The sequence below is a fragment of the Squalius cephalus genome (genome assembly GCF_949319135.1).
Source record: "Squalius cephalus genome assembly, chromosome: 10".
NCBI classification, from domain to species: Eukaryota; Metazoa; Chordata; class Actinopteri; order Cypriniformes; family Leuciscidae; genus Squalius; species Squalius cephalus.
In genome coordinates, this window is record NC_137131.1 from 30775539 (window position 1) to 30801598 (window position 26060).

Sequence of the window (26060 nt, forward strand, 5' to 3'; positions counted from 1 at the left end):
TCTTGAGCATTTTAAACTTGGAGATACAACGTTTTACTGATAAGCAGAGTTAAGGCCATAAATGTGTCCCAGTCTGTTAATCTGGGATAATCTGTCACATATAATGTTGCTTTATTTATTTATTTATTTTTTAAACTGTGCATCCCTGTATAGTTACTTGTACTGAATTGAAAACTTGTTTCCAAGTGTAGTGTACTTTTTCGTTTAATAATTAATTTTATATATAATTCTTTTGTAGTTACAGCTGGGGCGTGTAACACGTGTGCAGAAACATAGGAAGATTCTCAGAGCTGCACGGAATTTAGACCCTGAAACACTCATCATTGAGTATAGAGGCAAAGTCATGCTCAGACAGCAGTTTGAAGTCAACGGGCATTTTTTCAAAAAGTAAGTGTTTCTGTGTGAGTGCATTTATGTATATTATCAACATCATCTTGATCTCATCTTAATTATTCAAAATTATAAATAATAAAAAAATATTGAATCTCATTTTAACAATGCATTTGTAAAATGTTTATTGCAAATTGACTGTCCTTCCTGATTCCTTCTATTAACTCCACTTCAGGCCATATCCATTTGTCCTGTTCTACTCCAAGTTTAATGAAGTGGAGATGTGTGTGGATGCCCGGACATTTGGCAATGATGCACGGTTTATTAGAAGATCATGCACACCCAATGCTGAGGTGAGATGAATCTGGTGTTATCTGATAACTGCTGATGTGGTAGGGTTGCTTCACCTATACGTTTTATAGGTGCATATTAGTGCATATTCTGTTCACAGTTTCTTTTCTGAGTGACAGCCTGATTATATTTTGTTCTTTTTGTCCTGTATATGCTAAAACACAGGTGCGGCACATGATTGCAGAGGGGATGATTCACCTGTGTATCTATGCTGTTGCTCACATCTCAAAAGATTCTGAAGTCACTATCGGGTTTGACTACGAGTTTAGCTGCTGGTTAGTCACTCGAATATGTTTCTTAAGATCTAGTATGACACTTAGATAAACTGCAATTTGGTGTTGTTTGTATTGACACTCTTCCTCCGATTCTTCCCACAGTAATTATAAAGTAGATTGTGCATGTCATAAGGGCAATCAGGACTGCCCTGTGCAGAGACACAATCTCCGCCCCATCCAACTACCATCTCCTCAGTCTTCACAATTTGCCCTGCCTGGAATAGAAACACGGAAAAGACGAGCCCGACGCAGAGAGATGGAAGGGGACAGGCTCGTAACCAGTGTGTCTGATGAGAGCAACCACCTGCTGGAAGATGCAAATGAGACACAGGGAATTAGTGATACAGAGGTGCATGTTTGTGGAATAACGATTCTCAATGTCTACTACTTTATTGCAGATCCTTTGAGAAATTATAATGATGATTTTCTCACATGATGATGAAGCTTAGCTTGTTTTTGTGCTACAGGATGCTCTTATTGACAGAGTGAAGTTGGAGAATGGAGAGGAGTTAGACGAGAATGGAGTGCCAATACCAAACAGACGTGTAAGCTTAAATCATATGAGAACAGTTATAAATCAATACATACTGTCTAATTCTAACACAGATCCTTTGGTCTCACCTTGGGCCCTATGATTTCCAAAATGGGGAAAACACAGATGGAATCGCAAAATACAGTAATAAAAACAGTATAATGTCACGGATTTTAGCCAATTTTGGAAGGATAAATCAAAATTAGGACAGTACACTTAATCAAAATGCTGTAGTAGACCAGTGTCTGTGAATATTAAAGGTCAAAAAGATGTGGCACAGTTTCATCTATAACACATTCTCAAGCATGAGTGACGCTTGAAGTGTTTATTCACTGCTTCTGTGATTTACCACCATTTTTCATAGAATATGTGTTTGTTTTTTCCTAAATTGATTTAAAGAATTTCTAAAAAAAAAAAAAAAGAGAAAAGTTTCAAAGGGCCTTATTATTTTTAATAATAATAATAATAATAATAATTTTAATCAATTTAATAAATTATTATATTATTACACATTTTATGAATTCCATAGATTTGACATGCTTTTTGATTATTATAAATTAATTAAACCATTCAAACCCAATCCAGAAAAATTCAAAATGGAAAACATGGAATTGAAAGAAGAGAACTAAATTTGAGAAATAATAATTAGTTGTTTTATAACTTTTAATATAAGATGTTAATAACTTTGTGATTTTAATTAATTAGATATTTATTGACTTAACCTTAAAATAAAATTGAACTGTTAGAACTATTCAAATGGAATCTAGAAAAATTTAAATGGTAAACTTAAAAAAAATGTAAAAAAAGTTTTATGGAATATGGGTAGAAATAAAATAGATTTCATAGGGCCCTACTCACCATATCAACCACTCATTCTTTTTGCCCCACTCAGTCTCGTGACGAACGCAAGGCAGAGGCCATAATGCACATGTTCGAGAACCTTGAGAGGAGAAAGAAACGTGGTCAGGGTTCAGCGCAGGGTACAGCTGAAGAAAACAAACTGGAAGCGGGGGAGGCAGAAGTGCCCTCTCTTACAGCAGGAAACTGTGTACCAAATACAGGAGCAGTTGGAGGAGTCAGCACACGGCGCACCTCCTTTGCCACTGTGGTAGTCACCTTTTACTTTTTTTACTTTCAACTTTTGGTCACAATGGCTGTGTTCTTACACACTTTTACTTGTCTCTTCATTAGGACACAACAGACATTGACCCTGAGAAGCCCCCTGCTACACCCAGTCCTGCCCCTAAAGCACAACCTGCCCGTAGTTCCAAACCACGTCCTAAGAGCCGTATCTCCAGGTACCGCTCCAGTTCAGCTCAGCGTGCTCGGAGACAGCGACAGGCTCTTTCCCAGCAAGCAGCGGAGGGAGTTCTGGTGGGAGGTGAAGAGGGCAGTGTCGGGGCAGCCCTCAGGGAGCAGAGCCAGGGAGAGGGAGCTCTGAACTATGGCCACCTTCAAGATGGAGAGCTATATGGAGCAGCCTCTACAGGGATGGGTAATAAGACACATGTCAGATACCCAAAAACCAAAAAGGTGAGGTCATTTCACACACTAAATCCTACACAGGTTAATGTTCATGTTTTTCTTAGCCACTCTAGTGTGGGTTTCATAAATCTTGTTCAGAACTGCAATGTTGTGGCTTTAGAGGATAGTTCACCCAAAATTAAAATCCAGTCATTTACTCACCCTCATGTTGTTACTAACCCATAGGACTTTGGTTAATCTTTGAAATACAAGTTAAACATATTTTTAATGAAACCTAAGAGGATTCTGTCCCTCCATTGAAAGTCCAAGTAACCAAAACTTAGAGGATTCAAAAAGGTATGAAAGGCATCACCTAAAATGATTTAGGGATAAAGGGATTATTGCCTGGTATTGAGCAAAGTGTACATTTCATCAGGGATATCAATGTATTTGATTAAATATTATGAGGGCACATGAATGTTTTAAAAAAATTAAATGTCCATGGATAAATCATTTATAATAAATATTCAAATATAAAAAAGAAAAGTCAATTTCGATTTCATGGTGTCTTTTTAAAAAATTGCTACATTCATACTAATTTCAGAGCTGTAAATGTAGTCATTTAACATTTTATTCTCTCTCTCTTTTATAAGTACCTGGTGACCGAGTGGTTAAATGACAAGGTTCCAGAGCGGGTAGAGGAGTCTGTGGAACGGCCTTTACGCATCACCACTGACCCCACAGTTCTGGCCACCACCCTCAACATGCTGCCAGGACTATCTCATTCACCTCTCATCTGTACCACCCCCAAACACTATGTTCGTTTTGGTTCCCCCTTTAACCCCGAAAGACGCCGGCGACCCTTTATGATTGACCCAGCATATGGTTCTTGCAAGAAGGTAAAGTAAATTGCTTTGTCATTCAAGTTTCCCCTGAAAATGAATTTGTAGAGTTCTCCAGCTCATATTTGTTTTTTTAGACATAGCTTGAATTAGACGTAGCGGAATTGACCAAAGACTTAGTGGACTCAACGTTATTGTTATTGTGGCTACATTGCATGCCTTTGTGTATGTCTGTCTGAACAGAGGTGGATGAAACAAGCGCTGGATGAGAGCATGTTATCTGGCCTTTTGGAGGATGGAACGGAGTCCAATTCTTCCCACAAAAGTAACACCAGCAGCACCAGCAGCTCTATCCAGTTTAAACCTGGTAATGGCTCTTACTCCACTGTTGAGACAACGGAATGTGAATGGTATTCAGGGTTCTAATTAATGTTTTTTTTTTGTTTTGTTTTTTTGATATTGCCTCTCGTTCAGAGCTGGCAGGACCCATTAAGAAGAGGAAATTGAAGTGTCCATCAGAAATTGCAGCTCTACCCTCTGAACTCTTGTTACGACCATTGTCCCCCATCACCCCACCTCTGCCCTCTGAACTTCCAGTGACGCCTCTTCATTCGCTCCTAAATCCTTGCTCGCTTTATTTAGGTGGGGAAGTGGAGAAGCTAAATGCTACCATGCTTCCGTTCTCGCCACTCACATCCCGGCCCACCAGCCGCTGCAATACACCTCTACAGTTTGAGGTGAACACACATATAAAATGGACTTCTCTCATGTTGTGATTTGCTGTAGTCATAGAAAACGATAGCTATATATAAGATAATATATAAGATAATATAAGCTATATATAAGATAATATAATATAATAAAATATATTATATTATATTTTATATATATATATATATATATATATATATATATATATATATATATATATATATATATATATATATTAGGGCTGTCAAACGATTAATCGCGATTAATCGCATCCAAAATAAAAGTTTGTTTTTACATAATATATGTGTGTGTATGGTGTATAATTATTTTCTATATATGAATACACACACATGCATGTATATATTTAAGAAATATTTGCATGTATATACTGTGTATATATATTTATATTATATATAATTTATATTATATATAAATATTTTATATATAAATAACAAATTTTTCTTAAATATATACATGCATGTGTGTGTATTTATATATAGAAAATAATTATACACCATACACACATATATTATGTAAAAACAAACTTTTATTTTGGATGCGATTAATCGCGATTAATCGTTTGACAGCCCTAATATATATATATATATATATATATATATATATATATATATATATATATATATATATATATATCAGAGTTTCCGCTAGAAAAAAATGGCACCAAAGTGACCGGCAGAGGTTTCGTTTTCCGGACATTTTGATGATATGCCGGTCAAATATCGCCTCTTAATTAGTCAAGTTGAGGAAAACTGGAGGAAGGCTATGTAACTTAAAAAATGACATAATCAGGCTGAATGCAACATGTTTATTAGCCTAACTTTCAAATAAAAAAAAAGGAAAAAAATCATGAACGTCCGATTGGCGTCAATCAAAGCCAATTGTTTTTACTATGGTTTCACATTCATAGTTTAACAAACCAATCCCCCTTCCCCACATATAATGTCTGAAGCCTATTGTTTTTACTCAAGCGAACTTCCCAGTGTCTCTCCGCAACCTGCAATGCGCATAAGCCGCGTAACCTTGTTAGGCGACTTCGCTGCTTCGTCTTGATCCGATTCTGCAGCGAGAACCCCCTCTCTGCAGGAACACTCGAGACCCATTTTCTACTGTTTTGTACGTTTCTTCATTCGGATCTATTTGCGATCCATTTCATTCTAAACAAACAACGCAGTTTATATGGTTCGTCCTTGTTTCATTATTCATTAAGATAATAATTAATAAATGCGCGCATAATTATCAGTGAACTTGATAAATGTTGCAGATATGTTTTGCTATGCATGCACACACAAATGCCTTTCACCTTATGTGTGCAAAATTCTGAATAAAAAGAATGTGCAGCAATTTGTACAAATAGAGAGTCTAGGTCTACTATACGTGTTGTAGCCATTAAATAAGCTCATTTAGTTTAATATTTGTTAAAATATTATAATGTTATTTTTTAATTTGTTGATTATGAAAAGTGAACCGCACGAGTTCACTTTTAGGATGGGTTTAGGTGAGTTCACTTTCACGGGATAGGATGCGCAATATCGAGAGACATGGAGCGGGTCAGACATGATTTTGACCACTTAATTAAGTTTGGTTTTGTAGAAAGACTTTTTTGAAGTGAATTTCATTTTGTATAAATTGTATCTTAATTTGAATATTTTTTTTATCAACCAATTGCCTGTATTTAATAAATAAGCAGCAAATATAGCAGACGATAGGCCTAATCATGCAGGCGCCCGTGCGGTCACTTGCATTGCTCGTGAACTGGAGCACATCTCATCCTAATTTAACGAAACTCAGCGTAGGCCTCACAGACATGAAATATATCTTAAGAAAGCTTGAAATGTCTTTTTAACAATTTAAAACGAAAAGAAATAGGCTACTCTCTGATTATGTAATCCATGATGTGCATTTCTCTCTATAGGCGCGTTCATAAGGAGATGGTGATCGTCAACTTCATCTTTACAGCTGTTGTTGCTGTTAATAAACTAAAAATAATAGGCCTATAATTTTATTAAACAATAAATCAAATGAAATTGTAACTGTATTAAAAAAGCAACAAAAAAAATCCTGTTTAAGGTGTTTTTTTTTTTTTTTTTACGCATTAAATTCAGGTAGGCTACTGAGTCACTGTCCTCAGTTCCCAGAAAAGCGCTAAAACGGAGATGAAGGGGAACCCGTTTTTATTTTTATTTTTATTTTTTGGCTTATTTTAACTGGCCCATCCAGTTTTCTGGAGGCCCACCTACAATCAAAATCCTGGTACCGCTAGTGCTTCGCAGCGGTCTGATATCAAGAAATAACAGACCGCATTCCACATTGGAATTCAACCAAGCCATGTAATAATGTTTAATAACTTTCAAACGGTAGAGCCTGTTCCTTTATAACATAGCCAAAGGTCTGTGTATTTTTGCTTTATACATTTTAGGCTTATTCTCAAATTCAGATTGTGTTAGGGGGGCGGGATTATAAGGCAATTTTAATCGGACAATTTGACCGGAGAGATTTAATTTTGTCGGACATTTCATTTTTTTTCCGGCCAATGTCCGGTAATTACCGGACAACGGAAACCCTGATATATATGTATATGTATGTATATATATATATATATATATATTAAAAACTTGGTTCTTTTTCACAGAACATCTCTTCTCCTGAGGCTTCTCCTGTGCACAGATCAGAATCTCTGACTCCAGAAGTAAGTTTCAATGCTTATACATGCACATGGAAGGGCTAATGCTTGCTTTGTAATATAGCATGTTCAAATTTGGAAGGCTGTTGTTGCCATTTCTGAGAGTAGGGATGCACTGAAATGAAAATTCAAAAGTTAACTTAAATTAACTTTTTAATAACATAATTGTATTTACTCCAGTTTGTTGGGGTAATATTAACATTTAAATGACAATAAATAGTAATAACTTGTTTTCATGACAGATTTATTCAAACATACATTAAATTATGAAGACATCACTAACAGGTTAAGGAAAAATATAATGAATATGTAATACAGTGTATATATTGAGCAAAGGGATGATCTCTTGAGTTATTTTTTTTCTAGCTAACTAATGAGTTTATGGACATTGAATAGCCTACAAGCTGTTTTATTGACGTATTTCCCTAGTTGAAACACTGATTGAGCGATCACATGAGACTGGATTAATTTTGATAAGTTGTAATGTATCTTTCAACATACTTACTGGTGTTCACCCATGTTTATTTCATGCTGTAGAAAAGAGGAGATGAGACGATCGGTTCACGTGCGCTTGATCCGTGCTGCTGCTTAAACTGTGTTTACAGTATCACGGTGTATTAAAAAGTACCAAAAGAATTAATTGATCAAAGTTGAGACTTCTTTGTATCAAAATTAACAAAGCACAAAGCTTTTTGCGATTATTGGATGGCAGGTGCGCTACAAATTTTTAATGAAGTTTTGTTCACGCATCAAATGAGTCAGTATGCTTAGGTTCTGATGAAATTGTGCAGAAAGTGTAGTTTGACTAAAATTAAGAAAACTGCTTTTAGATTTTAATTTAGATTGTTAATAAAAAAAAAAAATTCCAAAAAGCATAGTATCTAACATTTTTTTTTTTTGGAAAATAAGCCACACCAGGTCAAAATTGCATTGTTTGAGAGAGAAAAACAACCATGTTGTATTGGTGAATAACTATGTATCATCTTGTGTATTACCTTTTATTGTTTCATTCAGAAATAATGTAAAATACCGGTAGATAAAAACATTGTATTATGTATTATCATCATGTATTATATTATATTATAGTTCCCACTCCACAACAAATCCTTTAAATTTAAAAGGATCCAGAACAGGAATGGAAAATGCAGGTATAAAGTAAACATAATTGTTGTTTACATAATAAATGCCACTTTAATTATTATAAACGGCAAGCCTAAATAAGAGTATTGAAAGCGAAACTGACTACAGGCATGTGGGAAATGCACTATACAAGTAAACTTGGGCTCATGTACCTCCCTTATTCGCCAGGAATCCAATTGTGTGCGCTTTGCGCATATTTTGCATTCTTGGAATATATTGTGGACTGAAAAATTCCAGTAAAAAATGTCATTAAAATACTTGAAACAGAATGAAATATTTTCCTGATTTTTAAACTTTTTTTTTTTTTTTTTTTTTTCAGCCCTGTTTGCGGCCAGACTTCACATCACGAGTCACTGCCTTCCCTGACTTTTCCACAAGCCGGGGAAGCCCGGCTCCTGTGTCAGAAGACTTCTCACTTGCTGCTCAAGACTCACTCAATGGATCTGGTGGTGGGACTCCCCGCAGCTCAGCTGTTGTGTCCTCTCTATGTGACTCTTCCTTGGTTTCGCATGCCAGTGAGGCACAGGCCCGAGAACAGGCCTTTAGGACAGAGTTTAACCTCATTTACACCTGCTCTCCCCTCAATGCCAGTCTACCTACTGGTCCTGTAAGTGACAGACACTTCCCACAATCAGAAGGCTTTTCCACAGCTGACTCTGACTTTAGCACAATGAGCAGCCAGGGGTTGCTGATGGAGGCGGGTTCGGGTTCTCTCTCGCTGTATCTGGACACACAGTTCGGAGGTGGATATTCAGAGAGCAGCACATCCCCTCACCCTAGCAATCCACCACAGAAGAAGAAGGCAAGTATTACGGCCACTTCAGTTTGTCCATTTACAAGTCATATGTTTTTAATTTAGCATATAATGGAAATAAATGGATTTTTTTAAATTAAGTTCTTATAGCACAATATTATTGACCTACCATATGACCCCAAGGATAAGTTTAAGACCCTGATATACTCACAGCGAAGTTCTTTTTCGCTCTTGGCTTAGGGGTAAAAAAAAATGATTAAAATACCTCAGCAGAAATAGCAAACATCACGATGCCTCCCATACTGTTAGCAATGGTCTTTAGATGCAAATGTAAATATGTGCTGTGCACTTTCCTCTCAGCAACAAAATAAGCTCAATAAAAAAGACAGTGGTGAGAAAATGGCAGTTAAGGAAGCATCTGATCCATAGTGATGTGCATGTTTGCACAAGCTCTGCCATTAGCTTTATAGTATTAAACTCTCCAGTGTTTTCATGTTTTTACTCATGTGTGACATTGACAAACTGAACAGAGGAAATGAACCAGAGAAGATTTCCACGTCAAAAAGCAGGTGGAGCCCCAAAGCACAGCTACCTATTACATAATCACCACGGACTGATGATAGTTCAAACTTTTTGCCATGAATTTCACTTTGGCAAGCTGTTTCAAACTTCCGAAACAAACTTCATTTTGATGTGATTTTGTTAAAAAATGACATCACATCAGTTAATTCTGCGATTTCGATGGCTGTGTATCGGAGCCTTTATCCCAACTGTCATCTGATTGTAATTGGATGGGGATGGTGGTCTTACTCCAAGTGTCTACTTTTCACTTCATAATAAAAAACTTTTTTTTTTTTCATACCATACAGATCTAAATTACATTTTCTGTTCAGAAATCACCCACTAACAAACAGACATAAAAACTTCTCATTTCCAACATTAAATTCTCACATCACTATTATCCAATGACAATAAATTAGGCTATTTTACCTCAAAACTATGGAAGCTTTTTTTTATAAAAAAAATGTCTTGCAATTGCAAGTTATAAAGTCAGAATTGCAAGAAAACAAGTCTGAATTGCGAGTTTATGTCTCACAATTCTGACTTTATTTCTCGCAATTGTAAGTTTATATCCCGCAATTCTGACTTCATGACTTCCAATTTGGAGTTAATGTCTTATATATAGATGTTCATTTAAACTAACAATTGTTCGATCAAAAGTCTTTTACAGTCATTTAACTTAATTTAACAAGCTTCCATACTATACTATTCAGATGAAATAAACCTTTAATTATTTGGGGAGCATCTTACTGTTAACCAATCAATGTGCTTCTACTTTCGCATAATTCCACCTTTACAATTAATAGAGTGGATATTTCTTGACTTGACATAGTTTAAAATAAGAACTCATCTAAAATCTTGGAAAAACCTCTGCTGTTTACCTTCCTTTTCCTCACATACATTTAAATCATGAACAGTGGTCCTCTATCTGGCATGAATCTCTTGCTCTGTCTTTGATTTGCTCTCTGTTTCTCTCTTCTCTTCTCTCTTAAAATTCTTGCAAAATCTTTCTTTTACCCTTTTCTCAAGGCAGAGGGTCATGGTGAGTGCTGGTAGTCAGCTGGCTGGCTTGTCTGGGTACCAGTCATTAGCTGTAAGGGGCCAGTTCAAGCCAGGGCAAAACATGGTGAATATGAAATAAGTGGCCTCCATCTAGAAGTGTGCATGTCCATAACATTTGCATCTCCAGATGATCTACTCCCTCATCTGTATTGGGCAAATTTCTTTAACAAAAAAAGTAGCTAAAAAGTTAGCAACTGCAGAGCCAATTGTATTCATTCAAAGACACAGATGCTTTCATTGTGTAATCTACAAACATTTCTCATGGTGAATCTGTCTGTATTTGTATGTGGGTTTTTCTTTGCTTTTGTTCTAGAGTCTAGAATCCTAGTTTAAAACTTTTTTCATGGTATGTTATATTTGCAAGGGTTCTAGCAATGAAAGAAAAAATGCACATGTATTTATTTTATTATACAGCATTTGAGTGGGTTAATATGAGCATTTAATGTAGTGGTTTTTAGTGTGGTGCTTTTCCAAATGGCAGAATTGGGTACTGCATGCTGTATCTTTCTCATACTCGGTGAAATTATAGATGATGTCATTGTACATCAATTGATCATGCATGTGTTGCTTTCTGTGAACATGTGAATGTTACGATGCATGTGTATACTAAGAAATTATACTGAAGGAGAGAACTGCATGCCAGTTCATCATCTGTGTGCAACTTTTAGTCACTCTTACACACATTCTTTCCATCTAGGTCTCTTTGCTAGAGTACAGGGAAAGAAAGAAAGGGCCACGGGACCCAGCACCCCTCGTCACAAACCTCAGCTCCATTTGCCCTCGCACAGAGTCTCCAGGACAGCCGCTCATGCATTTTCAGCCTTCAGTCTCTCCGCACAATTCGTTCTCTCCAGAAAGGCAAACTTTCCCACAGATAGAGGAGGTCAGTCCTCCTGGCATCCCGTCTGGAAACCACACACAGACCACAGTACTAGGTGGACCAGAGTCCAACCACTGGTGAGAAAATTACAGATTCATACACACAAGCCAACCTATGTCAATCTGATTTGGGTTTAATTTATTTTTATTTCAGTTTTAGTTTCTATTTCTAGTTATCAATTTTAGTGCTTTAACCTAAGCTTATTTCAGTTAGTTGCAAAGGCAACATTTTCTAATTTTCAAAAAATTTCGTCAAATATTTTTTCATTTTAGCTTTATTTTTAATTTAATGTTTTTTTTTTAATAGTTTAAGTTAACGATAAAAACCCTGGTCCTGCTAAACACTAGCTCCTTTATACACATTCTCAGAGATCCCTTATGAACGGTTGTTGTGAATGTGTGTTTATCAGGATGGTCCCTACATCAGTTGAGCGGTTGAGGGAGGGACAGGGTGCTCTGGAACGTGTCCTGAGGGGTAATCTAAACATAGAGCGTGCCCTTAAAAGAGCAGATGCCGGAATGAATGACCAAATCAGCAGTCGTGATAAGAGCACTGGTATGAATTGGACTGCATGTTTTCATTAACTAAGCTGAGAATGCTGTGAGCTGCAGAGTTTGAGTACTTCTCTGTGTCTTGATAGATGCTGTTGAGATGGACAAGTATGATCTTCAGAGCTCATCTCTGGCCTCTCCCATAAAGAGTCCTTCTATACACCCACATCAGGTAGGATATTCACAAAGCACAACTGAGATAAAACGGGTATTTCAGATAATGCCTTGAAACCCATACACTACAAACGTTTGATCGGAAGTTTATTAAATCTGTCTTTAATGATCGTCCAGCAGATGCTGCCTCTCCAGCCAGAATCCCATCAGCACCCAGAAAGCCCCGTCTTCGACCAGCAGAGCTCCTCTTCTCCATTCTGTCCCTCTGTAAGCCCCTCTCCTCCCCGATGCAGCTCTGGGAGGCCCAGTTACTATCCTTCAAAGCTGCCCACACACAGCCCACTCGCCCAAGAAAGCCCGCCCTCTTCTGCAGTATCAATCTCCTCAGTGGACTCAACAATGTGTGTGCCACAGCCTCACAGCAGCAGTGGAGGTGGGATGGACACCTCAAGCCTTAAAGCTAAACTTTTGGACAGCACCCTGTCAGCTGCTCTTTCTCTACCCACCAGAGGTCTAGGCCACCTTAAAATGGACAGCACTGCAGTACCACACACACAAGGTGCTTATGGCTCCAAATTGGCCCAGTCGTCCAGAGTGCACAGCCAGAGAACAGACAGGCCCAGTCAGGCTAACTCGAGACATCTCACAGCTTCTGGAGCACAGCACTATCCACAACGAAATTTACAGGGTCCAGGGGTATGGACACAGTCGGGAACCTTTTAGGACCCACAGTGTGTGTGTGTGTGTGTGTATGCGCGTGTGTGTGTCAGAAAGAGAAGTGTGCGATATCCTCCTCACTTTTACCTGTGGAGAAGCTCTGCGTTGTTAGCGGTAATTTGATGTATTGAGTTCTGTATGGATGGTCTACTTTTTTTTTCTTTTTTTTTTCTTTTTTTTTTCTTTACCTTTCCCAGTTCCTTTTATCTTTTTCCAAAAACTGAATTTCTGCGGTTACATGTAATTTAGTGTGGACTTCATAACAATCAAATCAACGGAACATTAAAGTAACTAGTTTGGAGTATATAACCAGATTTAAATGTATTTTGAAAATTCACCCAAATGCTACAATGATGTTCATGCTGAGTATTTAAGAGGAAAGTTAAGCATCAGTGGTGAAACAAAACTTTCTCTTAAAGTAGGGTTCTCATGTTTAAGACTTATCTAAGAGTAAAAGTGATCATGCTGATCTTCATGTCTAATGTATGGTATTATGACCATATGAAATGGCACTCTTTAAGATGCTTCACACGCTTGACTGAGTACATTCTCCGATTTTCAGTTTTGTCATTAGTCGTCATCAGAACAGTTTTGTAGTGTGCTCATAGATGGCACACTTGGCTCAGAGAAAGGTGTTTTTGAATGCACATGAAAGCAATTCTTAGTGAACGGTGAGTTATTTCCTCACTCTGAATCATTCCAGTGTCTAGCTATCGTTAGGGTCCGACGGGCCTCTGGCCTGTTGAATTCTCGTTAGTGTCATAAAATCACTTCTCACTTGATATATAATACTTGACAAGCAGATCTTATGGTGCTTCAGTTGGTCCATTTGAATTGTTTATTTTGTTTCCCAATGTGATCATGATTGCCTCTTTAGGTAAAAACTTGCAATTGTCAGTTCAAACTTTGTTTTTTAACTTGTTTCCAATGATTGTTAATCGCCCCTATTTGTGACTCGCAAAGCACACAACTTTGCAGAAAAAAAATTGCAGAAATGTTTGTTTATACTCCGTTAAAAAAAGTATGTGTACCCTCCCAAGCCCTTTAAATCCTGTAAAGTGTATACTTCATTTCTCTCACTTCATATTTAATTTACTCTCCTTTTTGACCAGTCCTTGCATTCCAACCACCATTTTAGAAAGGAAGAGAGGAAAGAAATGCTGTGGCCAAATGGTTTGATCAGTAAAAAAGACAAAGCAAGTGTGCTGCTGCTGTGGTCTCTCAAATTTAAGTGTTTTTATAATTAAATAGCTGCTCACAGGACAGCCTTTTTTAAAATCAAAATAGGCATAGTACTGTACCTTCCTTGGATGAGGCCTTTTATAAACGGTAAGGTCACCAATTCATGTGCCATGAAGACCACAGTAGTGGGATTTTGACCCCACTTCAAACAAAACTAATGCCCCTGTTGCATCTAGAGAACTATAGCTGTCTGCTTGGTGGATTTATACAATACAACAGTATAAAAGATTATGTCTGTTTTTGTTTTACCCTTATGTGAAAAGATCTTGAAATGATGACGGATTAATGTGTTCAGCCTTAGTTCACTGGTTTATATGAATGTCTTTTTCATATAATGGCAAGAGAAAATCTTGAAAAAAACAAAAAAAAGACTATGTGATCTGAAATTTACCAGCACCTTAACTACATGATCATGTGTACTTGGGTGAAGTGTCATTCTGCTCTCAGACAAATATAGTACACCAAATTTGCTGCATGATATTTCTTTTGTGTCATTGTAACAGTTAGGGTTGGGTTTATTTTGGATACGGTTTTGATTGAGATTCTCCTCTTCCTAACACCACAAACATTTGGCACTTTTCTAGCATCCATAGACATATTTTTGTTGTATTTTTTTTTAACCTAATTTGAACCCTTCCCCTTTTCATGACATAAAATGCATCACATTTTGATTTTTAAATAAAATGTTTGTGAACATTTTTATAACTAGTTTAATGCATAGTTGCATTTGCTTAACATTGCTGAATGGAAAGAGAGCTGAGAGTGAGATATTATAAAGGCTCATTTGCATTAGATATTGGCATTGAGAGATAATATAACCGTAAAAAAAACCTATGGAATAAAATAAGGTCCATGGTGGGCCTTAAAAAATTTAAAATATTGGCCTCATAGCTCTCTTTATGCCAGATATTAAGATGTGTGTTGGGCAATCCAGTCACAAGTGGACAATATTAAATTCAAGTGTAAATGGGGTCCAAAACATGAGTTTTGTCTACTTTCAACCACATTCTGTGGTGGTAGAAAATGCATGTGACCACATAGCATTTACAGTATAAATACTCATGTAGTCAAATTTGTTTGAACAGCAGCAAAGTACCACCTACTTGTCTGTTAATCACTGTGCTAAAAACAAAGGCTTAAACTTTACTGGTTACTTTCAGCTTTACCGGTTTGATTGAAATAACTGGAGTAGCGCATGACCTACATATACATGCAGAAGACCTCACAGAATTTATTCAGTGTCTCTGATATAACAATGCATTGACAATTTATGTGAAGCACATCTTAAATTTACTTGAGAAAAATTACTGAGACTTGATGTTTGTGATCAACCAGAACCTATTAAGAGATAGTTAAAGGAATTTATTGAAGAGCTATGAATTTGAGACCCATTATTGAACTAAAATATATAAGCTTGCATAAGCATTGTGATATGAGATCCTTAAAAGCAGAGGTGTAAAGTCCAGGTTCAGAAAGTAAAAGTCCTCATCAGTATTTTGTTCCAATCACCTGGATTTGCTAATTAGCACAGTTTTTCAGCCAGGAGATAGAACTAATTAGTGAAATCAGCTGGATGAGTTTTCACACCTGAAAGTCTGCACCAAGGTCAAACCAAAGTTCATGAATTGATTCATTTTATACATTCGGTAAGTTATGGTTTGGTTTCACATTGCAATTATATGAGCGCACTAAATAACTTTACACGACATACTTGCGTCTCTTGCCTTAAAAGCTGCTAGATCTGATTATTTTTCATCCCTCTTAGAAGAAAACACACACAACACTTGGTATTTATTTGAAACAGTGTCTAAATTAACGAGAAATAAAGCTTCAACCCCAGACGTTTCCAAGCAGCACAGCAGTAATGACTTTATGACTTTCTTTACTTACAAGATTGATAATATTAGAGAGAAAATTATAACTATGTAACCGTCTACTACAGTATCACATCAGACAGTGCATTGTAGTCTCCCTGAGGAAAAATTCCATTCATTCATTGCTAAAGGAGAGGAAGAACTGTCTAAACTTGTTAAATCATCTAAATGAACAACACGTATGTTCGACCCTATACTAAGCTATTGAAAGAGATGCTTCCAGAGGTCATAGATCCTCTTCTTAATATCATTAATTCATCTTTGTCATTAGGATACCTACAGAAAACTTTTAAGCTGGCTATGATTAAACCGCTTGTTAAAAAAAACACAATTTGATCCTATAGAGTTAGTCAATTACAGGCTGATCTTGAATCTACCTCTTCTGTCAAAGATATTAGAAAAGGTAGTATCTTCACAACTATGTTACTTTTTTAGAAAGAAATGGTATCTGTGAGGATTTCCAGTTAGGATTTTGACCATACCAGAGTACTGAGACTGCTCTATTAGTGTTACTCGATTTTAGTGCTGCATTTGACACTATCGTACCGACCACAACATTCTTTTGAATAGACTCGAAAATGATGTTGCCATTAGTGGAATTGCATTGGCATGGATCAAATCATACTTATCTCACCGTTATCAGTTTGTAGTAGTAAACGAAGAGATGTCTTATCGATCACAAGTTCAGTATGGTGTACCACAAGGATCAGTGGGCTGTTACCACAAGGACCGTTGCAGTTCACTCTGTACATGCTACCCTTGGGAGATATCATTAGGAAGCATGGCATTAGTTTTCACTGTTATGACGATGATACTCAGCTCTATATTTCTTCGTGCCCTGACAAAACTTACCAATTCACAAAATTAACGGAATGCATAGCTGATATAAAAAACTGGATGACTAGTTATTTCCGACTACTTAATTCTGAAAAAACAGAGATTCTAATTATTGGACCAAAAACCTCTGCAAGTAATAATCTAGAATACTGTCTAACACTTAATGGATGTTCTGTCAACTCTTTGTCGTCAGTTTGGAACCTGGATGTGCTCTTTGATACCAATCTTTCATTTGAAAGCCACATTTCTAGCATCTATAAAACAAATAGCATGAGTGAGTCTGAGTGCTGGAGTTCACAATGTTTAGTAGACATTATGTAGAATTACAGGCTTGCTATAATTAATACAAAATGATTGCATATCAAAAGATTAGATTCTGGATGACAACAGTGAAATATACAACTATATGCTGATTATAGCTTTGTCATCAAGCAGACATACCATACCATCTTCTTCTGCTTATCCGGGACTGGGCGCCAGGCACTCACATACGAGTCCCAACCCCGGGCCATCATGGTCCTAGTTTTTAATTTTATCATAAAGGGTTTATGAACCGCTCTTAGTCTGACCCGTCACCTAGGACCTGTTTGCCTTGGGAGACCCTACCAGGGGCATATAAAACTAATGTTAAAAATAAAAAAATACAAATAAAATAATAAAAACTAATGTTAAAAAGTCAAGTCAAACTACCCAACTAAAAGGAAACACTGATCACCTTAATGGTGACTTCAAGCCAAACTATTATTTTCAATAAAACATCAATAACAAAACCTCTGTTAGTTCTCAATAAGAACTTTTGTACATGTATGTTAGTAATAAGTGAAGCTGGTAATGCTGTTTGTGGAGTTGTTTAATCCTCCTCTGCTGAGATCTTGAGAGATTTAAAGGTGCCCTAGAATGTGAAATTGAATTTATCTTGGCATAGTTAAATAACAAGAGTTCAGTACATGGACATGACATACAGTGAGTCTCAAACACCATAGTTTTCCCTTTCTTATTTAAATCTCGTTTTTGAAAAACACCCCTGAAAAACAGGCGAATCTCCACCACCAACTGTGACGCAACAGTTGGGATCATTAATATGTACGCCTCTACAAATTTGCATATGCCAGCCCATATTCAAGGCCAGGCGGAACTGCGCAGCCGAATCATCAGAAGTTCTGCAGGTGAAGAAACAAGCAGGAGGAGGATCATAGGGAAAATGGCAGATCTATCTATAATCTGATACCGCTACAGTTTAATTCGAAGTTGTTAGTTGCTCTGCCCGTTTCACCACGGACTGTTTTTCTAACCTGGAACATATATCAAGCAGCCAGGCTTCTCTTGGCGTCTCAAACGGACGAAGAGGGCAATTTCAACTAACGTTATATTCCCGCAAGCGGTAAGTAGTGATTTTATTAACAATAATTTACACTGTGTTATCTAGATCCAGCGCGATATTGTTTTTTCCTCGAGAGACATCGTGGCTTGCAAACGAGCGAACGAAGCATGGCAGTTGCTCAGTGTTTGGATGTACAAATGAACACAAAAGTATTTTTTTAGTTCCTTCATCCGAGCCTCTGGAGAACCAGAGGGTTATGTGAATTTCTGATGTGTAATTGTTCAAGTTCAGACAGATAATCTTTCTCTCAAAGTCGTTCAACACTGTTTATGCATCAGTAGATCGCGTTGCAGTGATAAGATCTTCATTCACGCGATCAACAGGCTGTCATCTGCTCAATGCTGGAATAGATCTAAATACTTAAAAAACTTCTCATGATTCGTTAAACCCGATAGCTGTAATAGTAAAAACGTATAAAAGCTGTAATAGTAAAAGTTTTCCAGATAGCTCTACATGTAATGCCAGATATTTCATATGCAAGCATGTCAGCCAATCACAGCAGTGGGCAACAACACTGAAGTCTCACAGCAGACACGCCCCTTCAAACAGAGTGTTCAATCCAGGGAATGAAATCAGGCTAGGAAATATGCCTTTTATTTCTAAATTATAACAAATTTTGATCTAAAAAACATACTAACATTATAAGGGCACCCCAGGAAACATTATAAAATAATAAAATAATCCATTCTACGGCACCTTTAATGTGCTGCCATGCATTTCACCTTTTTTTGCAGTGTGGTGCTTATTCCAACCAAACTTCAATGTCTGTCTGATGTTGAAGCTTGACATCAAACAAACGTTGGGTTTAGGGGTCAACCCGACTTTCAATTTCAATCAAAATATGACATCTGAGTCATTGACGACATGTGACTTCCTGATGTCACATTGACGTATTGTGTTTGCTGGGTGAGCACGTGAATTTTTATACTGTAGGTGGTCATTATAAATGTGATTCTTTTTGTGTTTGTTATATTGAAATGATAAATTACCGGTATACAAATTATAAATTTTAAAGTCACCATGAAATCAAAATTTTTACAGAATGTTGCAGTTTATTATAAATTATTTATGTGCATCTTGTACAAAATTCCCACCCTCTCCATGTAATCTAATGGGACTTGCAACAAACTAAACAATCAAATTACACTTCAAACATCTTTTTTCCCAAAAGATGGTTTGTTTTACTTAGTTTTTAGCAGCCCGATGTAAGGTCAAGTGTTGGTTTTTAAAATAAGTCTGGTTTAATTAAGTTTTTTGTATTATTATTATTATTTTTTGGTTTTAGTTAGTTATTTGATGCTATAAAAACTGGAGTGTGATGTCATGATTGACAGCTGAGACTGACAACTTCTCTGAGCAAAGTAGTCATTGAGGCACCAACAGACTTTTTCCAGGATTTTCTGGAGAAGATTGGAGCTTTAACTTTAATTTCTACATTTCCATAACTGTTTATTTCACACTGACATAATGAATTATTCTCCAGTAAACTGTACTAACTGATTCTGCGGGAGCGGGGGCCTTGATACCTCGGCTCCAATTCATTCTCACTACTGTGCAGACTCGGGTCCTGAATAAGCGCAAGATGTCAGCGCCATATTGGGACATTGGTGGCTTCATTTTTTTTACAATGGAAGAGAGTGAAGGTGTGTCACAGTTTATGGTCGCAATTGAGTGGTGCAGGGATAATGGCTGCATCCAAAATCGCATACTTCTCTACTATTAGAAGGTGAAAAACAGTATGTGACAAAAGAAGTATGTCCAAATTCACAGTACTCATAAAGGAGTAGGCAAAAAGTACCCAGATGACCTACTTCTTCCAGCGAGATTCTGAAGTGTGCATACAATGGATGCTTTACTATCCCATGAGGCCATGGGAGAGAATTTGTGAATGGAAGTAAAGTGACGTATCTGATGCTGGTAGGTCACATGATGATGACAACATGGCGAATGTAGTACGTCTAGATAACATTCATACTACACACACTCATACTATATAGAACATACTTTTTTAGCAGTTGTGAAGTAATTACTTATTCAAAAAAAGTACTGTACCAACTCAAGAGAGTATACACTGGTTCACTCGACAAAAACCCAATAGGATTTTTCCATTGGCTTTTGGATTATTGCAGAAAATGAGGTCTGTGGCTAACAAAATCTTATGATAACAGATTGTGTTCATTGTAATAATCTTCACAGATGAACAGAACTTTTATGAAGTTAGTAGGCAGAAGTACAGTATTTGTTGGCTGTAACAACGATTTGATGTTTCTTTTATTTATATTTTTTAAATTATAATCCTTTTACTGTTTATATTTTGCAACAAAAAAGTCCATAATAGTTTGTTTAATGGCTGTTTCATTCAATTCAATTAATTAAAAACTACCCCATTATTTCAGAGCATATTTTAATTTCATGGTGTATTTTTTTGAGGGCAATAATAAATATTTATTTTAAAAAATAAACCTAAATTATCTAAATATTTACTGGAATCTAAGGTGTGACAACTAGCCCTGGTAGGTAAATGACTAGGGAACAAAATACACATTAAAAAGTATAAGAACCATCTTACGAACAGCTCATTGCAGATATTCTTAGCAGAGTATGCACAATAAAAATGTATGACAAGTACCACAGTGCTGTTTTTTGCAGTGCTCTGTACCAATTTGTCATATTTTGGCTGATTAGCATAGCTCATTTAACCCCTGTTGGTAGATGTCATTACTACACCATTCTTAGGCCAAAATATTTGTTTCTATTGCCAGCCATGTATTCTGAGGAATATTTTGCTAGCAACATTTAAGTCACAAAATATTCATGATAATATAGCATATGTTTTTCCTGTGACCGCTTGCTTTTTAAAGCCTGAAATGGACATATATCTCTGTCTGCTAGCTTTGACATTACAGCTCAGGATAGTCATTACTAAAGGGCTTGGTACTGTGCATATACTTGCTGTTCATTGAAATGTAAAGAAAACAACAAGAGAGATGTTGCATTCATTTTCAGACTACAGCTGATAAAAAAAAAGGTTCAGTAACGGCACACGAGAAAACAAACCAAACTTTTTTACATATTAAGCAAAAAATATATGTAATAAAATAAAATATGTATCCTGGCCTTGTCAATACTGACACCTTGTGGTCACTTTAAGAAGTACATCGCCTTTAATAATATATCAGCCATTTTGGATTTTAGAGCTCATGGTGCAGAGTATAGAGGTGCATCCACGTCCATCCTTCTTGTTTTGCTCTTGAAACGGCACAATCTGTAAGTTTAAAAGACTTATCTAAGCGGTAAAATAAGATTACATGTATTCTGATAGGTTATACATATGTTTGAGAACGTAGCCAGAGGCACATAATTGTGATGCTTGATTGTTCTTCTTAACACAGCTATCTTCTAAGTTATGTAAGGGTGATTTGTGTGCATCTTAAATATTGTTTTGATTTATGTGAACTGAATGTAACTGTCACGAACTGCTCCGAGACACGAAGGTTGAGATCCAAATGCAGCTTTAATTAAGGGGCAATCCAGACACGTAATCCAATATACAGGCAATAGGTCAAAACACAGGTTGGCCGTCCAAACAAACAAAAACAAACAAACAAACAAACAAACAAACAAACAAACAAACAAACCAGGCAGGGGTCAGAGGCAAAAGAGTAAATCCACGGAACAGGCAAGAAATCCAAAAACCAAGAGACATGAAACCAGGGAAAATGCTCAGAAATGCAGTGCAACAACATACAAAACTTTGCAGTGACTGAATGAGTGAACATGGTATAAATAGGCTGAGACTAACAGGGTGATGAGACACAGGTGAATGCAATCAGTGATGATGAGTCCGGGCAGTGAGTTATGGGAAATATAGTTTGTGAGGGAGTGATAATAGTCTGGTGTGGAGTGCCCTCTGGTGGCTCTCAAGGGCACTCCAGCTGGTGACCGTTACATAGCCCCCCCCTCAAAGGAGCGGCTTCTAGAGACTCTAAAATTATCCAGGAGGGAGGTGGAGCGGAGGCGGTAGGGATGGGGAAATGAAGCCTCATGAATCACTGAGGCTTTCCCCTGACTGTTCCGGGAAAAGATTCAAAGCTTCGAGAGTGTCGAGAACAGCGCCATCTGGTGCTTATTTAAAATAAAGCAGCCAGAAGCCTGTGTTAGAAGCTCTGGCAGATGAAGCAACCACAACACACTCCATAGTTTCAATGTTATGTGTACAAATAAAAGCCTTACATGTTTGTGTTTGATTTGTTCATTAAATAAATTAATTTTCCCATTAAAGTGTGACAATAAAATATAATAGCTTATAAGCTTATATGATTCAATAAGATTTAATGTAGACCTACTCTCTCTCTCTCTCTCTCTCTCTACACACACACACACACAATGAATAAGGACATTGTCTGATAGGATCATCTGTTATTAAATGTCAATATCAATAATTGTAAATATCAACCAGACTGAGGCAACAATGACTCGTTAAATACGATCTGAAGGTCGAGCCTTCTGACACCCAAAGCGAAACGCGCACGTGACTGGACAGAAAGTGAGGCTTCGTTTGTCATCGATCACGTGACTCTAGTAAACCAATACACGCCTCGATACGGGGCTTCACTACAAATTGTGTCGCTTATGTGATACGCGCATCGAAGCTTCAGTGTCATATGTAACATCACTAGGAGGCGGACCCGGGGGCTGGATGGAGGGCCAGGCCCATGGAGTGGAAGAGGACCTGGAGATTGCGGCAAGATGGGAGGCCAGGGTGGAGCAGGCAGTGCAGGCGACCAGGGAGGACACGACCCTTCAGGTGGCCAGGGAGGCGACGACCCTTCAAGCGGCCAGGGAGGAGACGACCCTTCAGGAGGCCAGGGAGGAGACGACCCTTCAGGGGGACCAGGCGGATCTGGCGGTTCAGGGCTACAGGGCGGACCAGACAGTTCAGGAGACCATGGCGGCACGGCCTCCATGGTCCTATCAAGGGACCTCCGGCCCCCCCCCCCAAAAAATTTCCTTGGGGGCAGCTATGGGGTTATGGGCAGGAACAGAAACTGGCTCAGGAACAGGAACAGACACCGTGGCAGCAGCCATCTCTGCTGAGGGCCCAGGTTCAGGCGTGTCGGCGGCCATCTCTGCTGAGGGCCCAGGTTCAGGCGTGTCGGCGGCCATCTCTGCTGAGGGCCCAGGTTCAGGCGTGTCGGCGGCCATCTCTGCTGAGGGCTCAGGTTCAGGCGTGTCGGCGGCCATCTCTGCTGAGGGCTCAGGTTCAGGCATGGCGGCGGCCATCTCTGCTGAGGGCTCAGGCGACGTGGCGGTGGCCATCTTGTCCGGAGACACTGGCTCAGCGACGGCCATCTTGTCCGGAGACACTGGCTCGGCAGACGTGACGTGAACAGTCTCTGGCTCGGCAGACGTGACGTGAACAGTCTCTGGCTCGGCAGACGTGACGTGAACAGTCTCTGGCTCGGCAGACGTGACGTGAACAGTCTCTGGCTCGGCAGACGTGACGTGAACAGTCTCTGGCTCGGCAGACGTGACGTGAACAGTCTCTGGCTCGGCAGACGTGACGTGAACAGTCTCTGGCTCGGCAGGGCTGACGTGAAGCTCAGGCTTGGCAGACATGAAACCCACAGAAAAAGTTGAGCTGCTCAGTTGCAGGGCCAAGTCAACATACTGTTTCAGAGTCCAGCTAGGGTCATGCAATGGCATAAGGTACCTAAGCGGCTCAGATAGTCCTCCCCAAGCATACTATAGCAAATAGCAAAATATCATCAAGCATACCTCATCCATACAAGTCAGGTGAGCAAGCTCCAAAAAGTCAATCACGTACTTCTCAATGGGTCGATCTCCTTGGCGGAGACACATAATTTGTACTGCTGGATTAATCTTTAGGTCGGTCGTCGCTGCTGGATCTTGGTGTGGCGAAGTTTTCTGTCACAAACTGCTCCGAGACACGAAGGTTGAGATCCAAATGCAGCTTTAATTAAGGGGCAATCCAGACACGTAATCCAATATACAGGCAATAGGTCAAAACACAGGTAGGCCGTCCAAACTAACAAATAAACAAACAAAACAGGCAGGGGTCAGAGGCAAAAGAGTAATCCATGGAACAGGCAAGAAATCCAAAAACCAAGAGACATGAAACCAGGGAAACCGCTCGGAAATGCAGTGCAACAACATACAAAACTTCGCAGTGAGTGAATGAGTGAACATGGTATAAATAGGCTGAGACTAACAGGATGATGAGACACAGGTGAATGCAATCAGTGATGATGAGTCCGGGCAGTGAGTTATGGGAAATGTAGTTTGTGAGGGAGTGATAATAGTCTGGTGTGGAGTGCCCTCTGGTTGCTCTCAAGGGCACTCCAGCTGGTGACCGTTACAATAACATTGTAGAGATTTTTTTTTTTAAATATCGTTGTTCATTTGTGTTACAGTTTCACAAATTGGGCTTTAGTAAAGAAAGTTTGACCCTGACAAATGTCTACGACTTTTACTAAGCCTTTGTTTAGCTCGCTGCAAAAGCAAACATAAGCTGAAGGCAAAAGAATATGAATAAAATAAGGCAAGGCAAGGCAAGTTTATTTATATAGCACATTTAATACACAATGGCAATTCAAAGTGCTTTACATAGAATAAATTAAAATAATAAAAAGAAATAAGAATAATTAAAACAGTTTAGAAAAATAAAATAAGATACAGTACAGTACAAACAGTCGGACGAACATTGGCACAGTGCTCATTCAGTAAATGCATAGCTAAACAGAAGTGTTTTGAGTCTGGATTTGAATGTGACTACTGTAGGAGCACATCTGATCTCCTCTGGAAGCTGGTTCCAGCTGCGGATGGCATAATAGCTAAAAGCAGACTCGCCATGCTTAGAGTGAACCCTTGGTATTTCTAGCTGATATAATCCTAATGATCTGAGTGATCTGTTGGGTTTATATTCAGTGAGCATATCTGCAATATATTGAGGTCCTAGGCCATTGAATGATTTATATACCAGTAATAATACTTTAAAATCAATCCTAAATTTAACTGGGAGCCAGTGTAAAGACCTGAGGACTGGTGTGATATGTTCATATTTTCTGGTTCTGCTCAGAATCCTGGCGGCAGCGTTCTGTATGAGCTGCAACTGTCTTATGGTCTTTTTGGGAAGGCCAGTGAGGAGTCCATTACAATAATCCACCCTGCTGGTGATGAAAGCATGCACAAGTTTCTCTAAGTCTTGTCTGGAAACAAAGCATCTTATTCTTGCAATATTTTTGAGATGATAGTATGCTGATTTAGTTATTGCTTTGACATGACTACTGAAACTAAGGTCTGACTCTAGTGTCACACCAAGATTCCTGACTTGATGTTTAGTTGTTTGACCCCTAGAGTGAAGGTATGCGTTCACCTTGAGAACTTCATCTTTGTTTCCAAACGCAATGACTTCAGTTTTGTCTTTGTTTAACTGAAGAAAGTTTTGACACATCCAACTGTTGACTTCATCAATGCATTGGCACAGGGAGTCAATGGGGCTGTAGTCATTAGGCGATAGGGCTAAGTAGATCTGTGTGTCGTCTGCATAGCTGTGGTAAGCAATTTGGTTCTTTCTCATTATTTGGCTCATTGGGAGCATATACAGGTTGAACAGGAGTGGCGCAAGAATTGAGCCTTGAGGGACTCCGCATGTCATGGATGTCCACTCAGACTTATGGTCTCCTATACTCACATAATAACCTCTCTCATCTAAGTATGA

General features: G+C 38.2%; 1 protein-coding gene across 8 annotated transcripts in view; it reads left to right on the top strand.

Moving 5' to 3' along the window:
* Nucleotides 1-14263, top strand: part of setd5 (SET domain containing 5) — a 113881-nt gene extending 99618 nt beyond the window's left edge. For 2 of the 8 annotated variants that reach the window (XM_079883283.1, XM_079883285.1), the window contains exons 9-25: nucleotides 239-387; nucleotides 566-683; nucleotides 847-956; nucleotides 1059-1305; nucleotides 1424-1501; nucleotides 2381-2596; nucleotides 2680-3021; nucleotides 3606-3851; nucleotides 4038-4161; nucleotides 4269-4531; nucleotides 7156-7212; nucleotides 8666-9148; nucleotides 10695-10787; nucleotides 11421-11680; nucleotides 12013-12158; nucleotides 12244-12326; nucleotides 12446-14263. In XM_079883283.1, coding sequence (XP_079739409.1) covers nucleotides 239-387; nucleotides 566-683; nucleotides 847-956; nucleotides 1059-1305; nucleotides 1424-1501; nucleotides 2381-2596; nucleotides 2680-3021; nucleotides 3606-3851; nucleotides 4038-4161; nucleotides 4269-4531; nucleotides 7156-7212; nucleotides 8666-9148; nucleotides 10695-10787; nucleotides 11421-11680; nucleotides 12013-12158; nucleotides 12244-12326; nucleotides 12446-12991 — 3561 coding nt within the window. In that variant the 3' untranslated portion in view covers nucleotides 12992-14263. The remainder of the gene's footprint in view (nucleotides 1-238; nucleotides 388-565; nucleotides 684-846; nucleotides 957-1058; nucleotides 1306-1423; nucleotides 1502-2380; nucleotides 2597-2679; nucleotides 3022-3605; nucleotides 3852-4037; nucleotides 4162-4268; nucleotides 4532-7155; nucleotides 7213-8665; nucleotides 9149-10694; nucleotides 10788-11420; nucleotides 11681-12012; nucleotides 12159-12243; nucleotides 12327-12445) is intronic. The other 6 variants (XM_079883284.1, XM_079883286.1, XM_079883287.1 and 3 more) reach the window with 4 other exon arrangements.
* Nucleotides 14264-26060: the final 11797 nt, after the last annotated feature.